The sequence below is a fragment of the Montipora foliosa genome, chromosome 7, assembly GCF_036669935.1.
Source record: "Montipora foliosa isolate CH-2021 chromosome 7, ASM3666993v2, whole genome shotgun sequence".
Taxonomy (NCBI): domain Eukaryota; kingdom Metazoa; phylum Cnidaria; class Anthozoa; order Scleractinia; family Acroporidae; genus Montipora; species Montipora foliosa.
In genome coordinates, this window is record NC_090875.1 from 29,970,888 (window position 1) to 29,982,017 (window position 11,130).

The window sequence follows — 11,130 nt, forward strand, 5'->3', positions numbered from 1 at the left end:
TGGAGTAATATGATGGAACTTCCTAGTCTTACATCCACCTAACTCACAGGTCAATATGGGCTCGCCATTTTAATAATACCAACAACAATGCGCATGCACAGTAAAGTTGCGAGAGACCTAGACCCTAAGTATATTACAATGGTCTTCAATTGAAACCAGTATTGCATTGTTACAGGTGCAATTTTTCACATTTAAAACAGCCCTTTATTCGACATATTTCACTGAAAGAGAAAGAATATAATTCTCTACCTTAATTTTTGTAACTTTCATTTATAAATAATTCCTCTTCATCGTTATCAATTTTATTCCATTATCCGTCAATACATTAAAATTAATGTTTGTCATGTTTATTTGACCAAATCTTCGGCAAGAGTCTCTTCCCGCCATAAAAATTCTAGAAGAAAGATTCAAAAGAATCTTGTATTTCCTTTCTCTTTATTATAAATTAACTTGGGTGTGTCCAGTGTTTGATTTGAACAAAATGCTATAGGATACTAACACTTTCGTAGCTATGTCATTTTTTTCTTCATAATCCGATAGAAGGATACCATTAAAAAGTAAAATTATGCTACTACGAACCTTTCTACAGATATGAAGAGACCTACTCTTTTCAGTTCACTGGTGGCCCGGGGATATTTGGAAAAATCCGAGTACTCCTGAACAAGACACAAATTTATGATCAGGCTGCCTCTACTCTACCACTGACCTATACGGCAGACCGTCTGCATGTAGCTTAGCACGCCATTCAACAACGGCCAGGTGACAGAAAGTTATGATCACGTCGCGAGTCGATCAATGGTTAAAAAATAGATTTTACAAGTAGAAGTCCTAAGAATAAAAATTAGAATTTCGTTCATTACGGCTGTTGCAACATCTCGTTCTGGGTTTGTGGAAGTCGACAGAATATTATCCGTTTAAATCCTTGTCGAAAGTTCGTACTGCGAAAAGCATATAAAACAGGATTCAAACACAAGCTACAAAAGAAAGTGAAGTCTATTACGGGCGAAAGGACAGAAAAGTAATTTGCTTGAGTAGCTCCGATAAAAACAAGGGTGTAAACGGTAATGATTGGTCCATAACCGACTACAAAACCTGCAGTTGCCAGCATGAATGTTATTACAAGTTTCTTTTTTTCACAAGCTCTGTCTTCTTGTCTGTCTGCGGGCGAAGCACAGATTGTTTTGTCAAAGTAGAGTCCTTTGATCAGGGATCCATAACAATAAAGAAAAACCGCTAAGGGAATGTACACGACCATTGAAGACCACATAAAAAAGTACACTTAGCTTGATGGACGGCAGGAAGCGAGAGCATCACTGAATTTCGACTCCATGATCACATTCGGTAGGGAAGTAAGAACGCTTGAGATCCAAATAGTTGCGATAGCTCTTTTCACATTCTCTTGTTTTAAGCGTAAGACTGTTCTAAATGGCTTTAACAAGGCATGGTACCTTTCAATTGCTAGAACCATTAACGTGAAGGAAGAAACGGGGACGATAAAACACTTCAAATTCATCAACCTACAATCAAACTTCGTTAAACAGTCGTGCAGCAACATAGAAGGCCACATGGTAAAAATTGTGAGTACATCACTGACAGCTAAGTTTGCTAAGAGATAGTTCGTAACTGAATGCATTTCTCGCGTTTTGTGAACAATTCTGATAATCAGCACATTTCCAAGAAATCCGATCATGAAAAATGGAATGCTGACCATAGAGAGAATAAACCGCGCGCTACTATAGTCAGCCATCATACGTTGGTACAGCAGGGTAGATTTTTGTCTTTGTCAATATGTTAGCTCTCTTGTAGAAAACGTGAGCATTTATGAAACGATCGTTTAGACATTTAGCATTTAAAAGTACTCTTGATCGTCGTTTGCTGTCAACGGATGTTCTGTTGTCGCAATTATTTGCTTTACCCCGACATTTTAATGACTTTTCGGTAAAAGTCCTTTGTTTATATTTGATCAAGCTAGTTCACTGGCACCCCACCTTTAATAACCTGAAAGAAACATTTCAAACTTAACAGAAACATGATTAAGAATCCTGACTGGCAAGAGGCAACCAGTTGGCCATTTGCAAAGCGTGGTAGAGTTGAATCCGAGACAACCGGAAATAAATCCACACCAGATGTTAGAACGGGATTTTGAACCTGGGGTAACCGCATGCAAACCTAACGCCCTGAGCACTGAACACGCATATTTAATAATGATTGGTTAATGTTTACTGATGTAAATTGAAGAAAGGGTGCCTCTTTAACTTTAGCAGCCTAGACCCACTGTCCCCTTTGCATTAAAATTCTGCTAGCTGCGTCGTACTACCCCAAACTACAGTCCGGGAATCTCCACCAGCCCTCTTAGAGAAACAGTGAGGAAAAAAGAGGTGGGGTTGTTGTTTAGGTTTCCCTTAAAAAAATCTTTGTTCGGTTACATTTTTAAGAATGCTTTGTGCTGCGTTGGCCCCTATGGTGATTTCTCTTTGTTTCCGTGATCCTCATTTGCCGTGGGCATTGTTCTATTTTTACTCAAGACACCTGGGAAGAACTTCCCAATAATTCAGCTTTTCGGCAACATGTTTTATGCACGGGGAAAGAAAATGCGCTTGTAGAACCAAATATGACACTAACTTAAAACGTCGTTTGTCTTTTTTACATATTTTATTTCGTTTTGAAATAAAGCAAGTCTTGACAGTTTCTTTAGCGTTTCCGATGAACAGCAAACGGAACACTTCAAATTCTCTTGCACTCGTAAACTGACTTCTAGGTTTGCAGAAATTGCCTAATCTAGCTCTATGCTACCAGCAGGAAATGAACTTGAATAAAAAAAGGGTCCATCAATTTTTGGCAAAATTGAAATTTCCACCTTGGCCCAGTTGTCCAAAAGCCGATTAACGCTAATCCCAGATTAAAAACTAACCAGGGAGTCTATTTCTCTACTCCCAAATGTTGTTTAACGCTGATATTCGGCAAAACTATACATTTGAAGAAGTCAATCTTGAAAAACAAGAAGACGCAACAGAAACTTTCGCCAAAAAGTTGAAAACATGAAACAAAAGTTTACGCTAATCCTGGATTAAGTTAATCGGCTTTAGAACAACCGGGCCCTGATGTTTATCGCTTGACTTCTCAAACGGGGCTTTCCATTTCTCATCTGAAAATTCTCCAGATGACGCTCTAATGCAAATTGTAATCATTTTAAAGTTGGATTTTGACAACGGGTTTATGTTCCAACTATTTAGAGTGAACGGCACTTTCAGACATTATGTCAGGTTATCATGGCAAAAAACCCGTCCATTAAGAAAGATGTGTTCAATAAGTTTTTTAATCATGGAATTACTACGCGACTTTTTAGCAATGAAGGTTATTAAAACGTTGCAACTATTGAACTTTAATTTTTTTAGTACAATTTGGCGATATCACTTGTCATGAATCTATTTATTTGCTCACCGTTTTAAACCTGCTCGAGTGTGGGAGAACAAGAAACTAACTACTCAGACTAAAATTGCTGTCTATCGTGCCTGCATCTACCCTGCGAGCAGAGTCCCTTTCGATCTTCCTAGATAAGTCGGGAAGCGGAAAGTAGATTCTGCTCGCCGCCTCCACATTTCGTATTGAGCATGCGTTAAAAATTAAAATATATTCGGTGTCAGTCACGCGTGACCAATAGCCAAAAAACCACAAAAGCAAAACAAACAGCCGGGATATTTTCGGACAACTCGGGCAAACACACGACAATCAAGGAATCATTTCATTGGAAACTCAAGATAGTCCATACTCTTAAAATGGCATTTCATTTTTTACTGAAACATTTATAGGTTTCTGTCAGACTAGTTTCCGTAACCAACACACATAGGAAAAACTCATGGGAATTCCGTTGTAAATTTGAGTTGTGTTCAAATCTCTGAGATAAAAATAGTCATCACACTCTCTTGGATTGGCCATCAAATCTGTGGATTCAGTGTCGGAGATAATTCTTGGCTTGCAGTCACGTGACTTCCGGTACAATTTGCCATTTTCATCCGCCATGTTGGGGTTCCAAAACCAATATGGCGGCCAGTGTGCTGACCACGTAGTCACCAACTCGTGAACCTAAACGCGATCTTCTCTAATTCCGCTGCCTCAAAATGCCTATGTGCCTGATCGTTGGCTGTTCTAGAAAGACTGGTCGCGGTAAGGGAGTCCGATTGTATCGAGTTCCAGCTATTATTACAAATCAAGGCCCAGAAGTTGAGGAATTGAGTATCGAGCGACGGCGATTGTGGATCTCTGCAATAAGCCGTGCTGATCTTACGGATAAAATCTTGAACAGCGATAAAGTTTGCGACCAACATTTCCATTCTGGAACTGCAGCTCCTTTGTGGGATCGTTACAATATTGACTGGGTTCCCACTCTCAATTTAGGCCATGACAAAACGGCGACGCAAAGTGAACAACATCAAGCGCAATCGCGAGAGGCTCGAGCGGAGAGGTCAAAGGAAAGGCGAAAACGTCACGCGGAACAACAGGAACAAGAACGTTCACAGAAGCAGCAGAAATTAAATGAGCCTGGAGTTCCCCTTGCTGATTTTGCTGCTGAGATCGAAAGTGCAAGTACCAGTTCAGAACAAGTCCAAGTGGAGAACTTAGACTTGCAATCTACAGACCAGCAAGAATCAGATCCCAAACGAGCAAGCAACACACAGCACATGCTCTACTCAAACAGAAGCGTTCGATTATTTATATCGCTCCGTGGAATCTCTTTCCATCAAGGACTGCCCACGAAGTGATGCCTCAACTTAAACAGAAAAGTTTGATTACTTGTTTGCTGAGTCAGTGACTAGCAAGCCTTTTGACAAACATTATTTCAAAGATGATAACGGGAAAGTGTCTTTCTACACTGGTTTGCCAACATTTGAAGTACTGGAAGCCACTTTTAATCATGTTGCACCCCATGTCAAACGAAGAACACAATCCCTTTCTTTATTTCAAGAGATGGTTATGGTACTGATGAAATGTTCCACACCAAGACTTGGCCTACCGATTTGGAGTCTCTATGTCCACAGTATCAAGGACATTTGCACACTGGCTGGTCATCATGGATGTGCGGCTGTCCCCATTGATCAGGTGGCCAGAGAGGGAAGAACTTTGGAAGACCATGCCCCAGTGTTTTAAGTTTTCGTTTGGAAATAAGACAACCGTCATTATTGACTGTTTTGAAGTTTTTTGTGTAAAACCGACAAACCTCCTGGCTAGAGCACAAACGTTCAGCTCGTACAAACACCACAACACAGTCAAGGTCCTCATCGGCATAACCCCTCAAGGCTGCATCTCCTTTGTCTCAGAAGCCTGGGGGGACGCACCTCAGACAAGTATCTCATGGAAAATTGTGGGCTGCTCAACAACTTGCTTCCTGGGGATCTAGTTATCGCAGACAGGGGATTCACTGTTCACGATGGTGTTGCCCTTAAACAAGCAAAACTCATAATTCCAGCATTCACTAAAGGAAAAGAACAACTGGACCCTGTTGACGTTGAAAGAACAAGGGGGATCGCACATGTTAGGATCCACGTTGAACGAGTTATAGGACTTTTACGCAGGAAATACACTATTCTTGAGAGTACCTTGTCAGTAGATTTTTTAACCTGTAATCCAACTGGAAATCCTGAGATCCAGGTACCTATGATCGACCGCATACTCAGAGTTTGCTCTGGACTTGTCAATCTATGTGGCCCCATTGTCCCATTTGATTAGATTAATCTGTGCAAAATACAATGGAATCCCAATTTTGTTAACCTCTAAGGCTAGTGTAAATTGGTTTGTGAAATCAGAGAGTTCAAATCAATGGTTAAAAATAGTTTAAGAGAGGAAATGACTTCGAGTCCAAGTTATCAGAAGCTTTAAAAAATAGAGGATTTACAAAACTGGGATTCCATTGTACTTATGTAAACCATGCTGTTTCGAAATTTGTTGGTTTAATTTTAAAATGTTGTAAATGTGTGTACCACCACCTGGGGAGGTCCCTTATGGGGTTGTGTGGCCAATTTGAATATGGTTTTTAGGGATTTTGTGTCTCAAATATGGATTTTGCCTGAAATTAAATGGGATTCTAAGAGGTTCAATGAGGATATTAAAGAATGAAAATTAATTTTCAAACACCACCAGACAGTTGACCCACAAGCAACTCCGGCGTTTAGAGGATACTTTAGATGTCCATATTCTTTGATGTTCATTCTTGTCTGAGATAGGGTATTATGACTCAAGCTGGTTATGAAAAATTGGGAGATGAGTGACTAAGCCGTACCTCTCCAGCTAAAGATATGTTGAGTGCCCCCCCCCCCCCCCTCCCCAAAGGTAACAATGTGCTTTTGTAAAGCTAATTTTATATGTTAAACCCAAGAAATTGAAAGAAATTTATTCACTATAACAATGAGAGGTTTCGCCTGTCATGTAATTCCCAGTTGATTTATTTGAACATACAAATTGACCGGGAGTCGTTGTAAAGCTATTTTATATGTTAAACCCAAGGAGTTGATATTTATTAATTATAACAATGAGAGGTTCATCCTGTCATGTCATTCCCAGTTCATTTATTTGAAAATACAACTTGTAAAACCAATAACAGCCAGTTTTAATTAATTATATTTCGAAAAGGGAAAAAGGACAAATGAGAGATGACCAGTTAGACAGTTTGTTTACTTGTAAAGATATCCTCATCATTGATCATTAATAATTGTACAAAAAGGAAAGGTACTTAGATGTTTACCACTAGATTTATATCCCTTAATGGCTGCAGTTTTTTAAGCCATTAGGTTGAAGTTCTTTATCATACGCCTACATTAGAAAATTATTACTTACACCTTTCACTCCCAGGAATGACTAGCAAATAAATTCTCCTAACGATTTTACTACTCTGTCAAGGAGACAGGTGGTGAGAATTTGGAAAATTACCAACTATGGGAAAGTGTCTTTATATTACACCAAATTCTCAAGAACAGAGAACAAAGATTTGTATGGTCATCAGTTAGGAGAATTGAATTTCAGATCTTGGGAGTGAAGGGTTAAGGGGATTACGATTTGTAAAGCAATGAAAGGGAAGTATTTTAATTTGTCAAACCTTACAGGTGGACAATTGGTTGAAACAGTTTATTTTGTAAATAAATAGCAATAACACCTGAAGCTTTTTTGTGTGTCTCAAAAACTATTTAGTTTACAATGTGAGATAGCTGTCCAGGTAGCTAAAAAAAATTTTTGTCTAGACTTTCATAAAGGGTGTTCATTTCAGTCTCCGTGGGAACTTGTACTGTTAGTTCTCTTCTGCTGCCGGTGAAGGATGTTGCCTGAGCCTCTCCTAAGTTATCGATTTTTTCATCCAAATCCGCTTTAAGTTTTCTGGCGGAGGTCAAATCTATGTCGCGCATTTTTGCATCTTTTACAAATGATGGCAACACCCACGTACATTTAACTTGGCCTGGGTACAGGCCAACTTACCGCGAATCCTCGTCCACGCTTCGATATAAAACAACACACTTGCAACATGCGAGCACGTTTCCGAGAGCCCTGCTTTGCACCCTAAGCAGTGGGCTGATTTGACTGTTCCGTCTTTTTCGGCGACAACCCACACATAGATCAAAGGGTCATTCATTCTTTGTGAATGTCTCACTTTTCCTGTAACAACGTGCTTTCCAGCGACAACAAAGCCTTGAATGCCTGATAAAAATCCTGAAAGCACAAAGTTGTAGGCTTCCAAACTCTTGTATGCTTTGAACTGCTCTTTCGTGTAGAAACTCGTTTCCAAAACCAAGTAGCTAAGCAAATCCATCGCTTCGATAGGTGGAAGGTACTCCGTGTCAAACTGTTGATCAGGAATGGTGACCGGATCGACTCCAATTTCGGCGATTTTTTCAACGTATCTTCGTTTTACGTTGTCGTCAAGTTTAGCACTATACTCCGACAATATTGGGATCTTACTACAAAGCTCGTCAAGCGAGGGGACGCGTTCATTTTCCAAAGAACTCATCGTATAGTACACAGCGATGGCATATATGCGTAATAAACAGGTGTAAATTTTACCCGCGGTGGAACCCCAACATGGCGGATACCCAAATATGGAAAGTACAGTGATGTCACGTGCAAGCCAAGAATAGTAATTACATCTTTATTTAAAAATTTGGTTTTATCAACGGAGTTGATAATGTAAATTGGCCACCGTACAGAGATTCTAAAAGCTGACGTTTCGAGCGTTAGCCCTTCGTCAGAGCGATTCGCTCTGACGAAGGGCTAACGCTCGAAACGTCAGCTTTTAGAATCTCTGTACGGTGGCCAATTTACATTATCAACTCCGTTGATAAAACCAAATTTTTGTATACTACTTCCCCACCGACGCAGCACCACAGTTTCTTTAGAAACTAACCCTTCACACATCTTTATTTAGACTGATAAAAGACCGATCAGCTAAATCGAACGATTTCCTGGTATAAACCGGTGATCAGTAGCAATATCATGGTATTAATAGTATCTACCTATAAAAAACTGCGATAAGACATATCTAAACATTCTTAAAAATACTAAAAACTTGGTTAAAAACTTTGATAAAAATCGACGACGTTTCGACTTTAGCTAAACGTCATTATCAAGTCAAAATTATTTGAAATTTGCAAACTATAAATACTAAAAAAACAATGGTCAATAAGGAGCCTGTATACTAAAAGAAAGGAACAATGAAAATTGAACACAAAGTTTGGCACGTATGGAGGCCGCCTGGATATTAAAATTATGGATATTTCGCTTGAGACTACGAAATGCTCCTATGCCCTATTGTTCTGACACAAACACCGTTTGTTCCGTGGCAACCACGAAACGTCACAATTATTCAAGATGGCAAATTTGAAAAGCCAAATTTGGCAAATTTGAAAGCCTGGCAAATTTGAAAGCCAAAAGAAGCGTTCTTGAAATTCCTTTTTTTCAAATATGAACGCTTTCATTTGAAGAAGTTTGAACAATTTTAATTGTAAACATTATGTTCTGTGGTTTAAAGTTATTTTATTGTTTTAGTGGAGGTTCCCTTTAAGAATGTTTAGATATGTTTTATCGCAGTTATTTTATGGTTTAATGTTTTCCAAAATCACTTCTTCGTATTAATAGTATCATTACAAATATACACATGATCAAGTTAAAATCAGGAGTAGAAAGACTAAAAGATACTACAAACATGTGCATCTTCATCAAGATTTAAAAATTAGAGGAACAATTTTGACTTCAATAACCTTATCGTGGTCAAATCGCTAATATCTCTGGTAGCGAGTTCCAGTCCCGGGTGACTGCGTTTTTAAAACTCAATTGGTTTATTGTTGATTTCACTCTTAGCCCGTCTAGTGGTGAGCTTTTTTTTGGGGGGAGGTGGGGGGGATCTTTATATATATATTAAAAAAACAATACAAGTTAATTACTCTTTGAACTGTATCATGCTTCAGTGAACGGGATATCCATTGTTTTAATGCAAATAATAATAAAAATAATAATAATTGTCCGTAGCGCTTTACAACAAATAAAAATGAATTTTAAAACAAACTAAATTTACAAACATCCCCTGACATACTTTTTAAAAAGATAAGATTTTGAAGCATTTTTTAAAATGTCAACAGATGAACTGCTACGTATTGAAGTGGCAAAGAGTTCCACAATCTAGGGGCAAATACTACAAACGATCGATCTCCATAAGTTCACATGTTTGAAGATGGTTCTACAAGGTCACCATTGCTAACAGATCTCAAAGAATAAGAGCTTCTACGAAAAGATAAAAAAACAGACAAATACGAAGGAGCCTTAGTATTAGAGCGGTTTTAGAATGAGTGCAGTAAAACCAAAACCAAAGTAATTACTTTGGCCAATCAAAAAGGACGGAGACAATCCAGTAAACCAAACAAAACTCGAAGTAATTAAACGTAGCCGAAACAAAGAGCGGGAAAATGTGCACGCGCGAGGCACGATTAGTTTTGGTTTCACTTCTGATTGGTTGAAAAAGTGGCGCGAGAACTTCGAACCAATCGCTGAGTGAAGTAATCATAAACTAAAGTAATTATCTAATTACTTTCGACACTAAAAAGAAAACCACTCTAAGAGATTTATAAACTATAAGAAGAATCTTAAAAATAATACGATTCCTAATAGGAAGCCAATGCAGATCAATTAAAGTTGGAGTAAAATGATGGAACTTCCTAGGCTTACATCCACACAACTCACAGGTCAATATGGGCTCGCCATTTTAATAATACCAACCACAATGCGCATGTGCAGTAAAGTTGCGAGAGACCTAGACGCTAAGTATATTCCAATGGTCTTCAATTGAAACCAGTATTGCATTGTTACAGGTGCGATTTTTCACACTTAAAACAGCCCTTTATTCGACATATTTCACTGAAAGAGAAAGAATATAATTCTCTAGCTTAATTTTTGTAACTTTCATTTATAAATAATTCCTGTTCATCGTTATCAATTTTATTCCATTATCAGTCAACACATTAAAATTAATGTTTGTCATGTTTATTTGACCAAATCTTCGGCCAGAGTCCCTTCCCGCCTTAAAAACTCTAGAAGAAAGCTTCAAAAGAATCTTGTATTTCCTTTCTCTTTATTATAAATTAACTTGGGTGTGTCCAGTTCTTGATTTGAACAAAATGCTATAGGATACTAACATTTTTGTAGAGATATCATTTTTTTCTTCATAATCCGATAGAAGGATACCATTAAAAATTGAAATTAATAATGCTACTACGAACCTTTCTACAGACATGAAGAGATCTACGTTTTTCAGTTCAGTGGTGACTCGGGAATATTCGGAAAAATCCGAGTGGTCCTTAACATGACCCAAATTTATAATCATGCTGACTCTGCTCTACCACTGAGGTATACGGCAGACCGTCTGCATGTAGCTTAGCACGCCATTCAACAACGGCCAGGTGACAGAAAGTTATGATCGCGTCGCGTGCCGATCAATGGCTCAAAAAAAGATTTTACAAGTAGAAGTCCTAAGAATAAAAATTAGTATTTTGTTCATTACGGCTGTTGCAACATCTCGTTCTGGGTTTGTGGAAGTCGACAGAATATTATCGGTTTAAATCCTTGTCGAAAGTTCGTACTGCGAAAAGCATATAAAACAGG

At 38.4% G+C, this 11,130-nt stretch overlaps 2 protein-coding genes and 2 pseudogenes across 3 annotated transcripts in view; 1 reads left to right on the forward strand and 3 right to left on the reverse strand.

The window, feature by feature from the left end:
- Positions 1–11,130, reverse strand: part of LOC138011764 (uncharacterized) — a 166,396-nt gene that overhangs the window by 85,564 nt on the left and 69,702 nt on the right. The window lies entirely within an intron of this gene.
- On the reverse strand, positions 192–1,797 carry LOC138011336 (allatostatin-A receptor-like; annotated as a pseudogene).
- On the forward strand, positions 5,069–5,884 carry LOC138011410 (uncharacterized; annotated as a pseudogene).
- LOC138011146 (allatostatin-A receptor-like) overlaps positions 11,026–11,130 on the reverse strand; it is a 948-nt gene continuing 843 nt past the window's right edge. Inside the window, exon 1 of the mRNA XM_068858124.1 lies at positions 11,026–11,130. This exon is cut by the window's right edge and continues 843 nt beyond it. Coding sequence (XP_068714225.1) covers positions 11,026–11,130 — 105 coding nt within the window.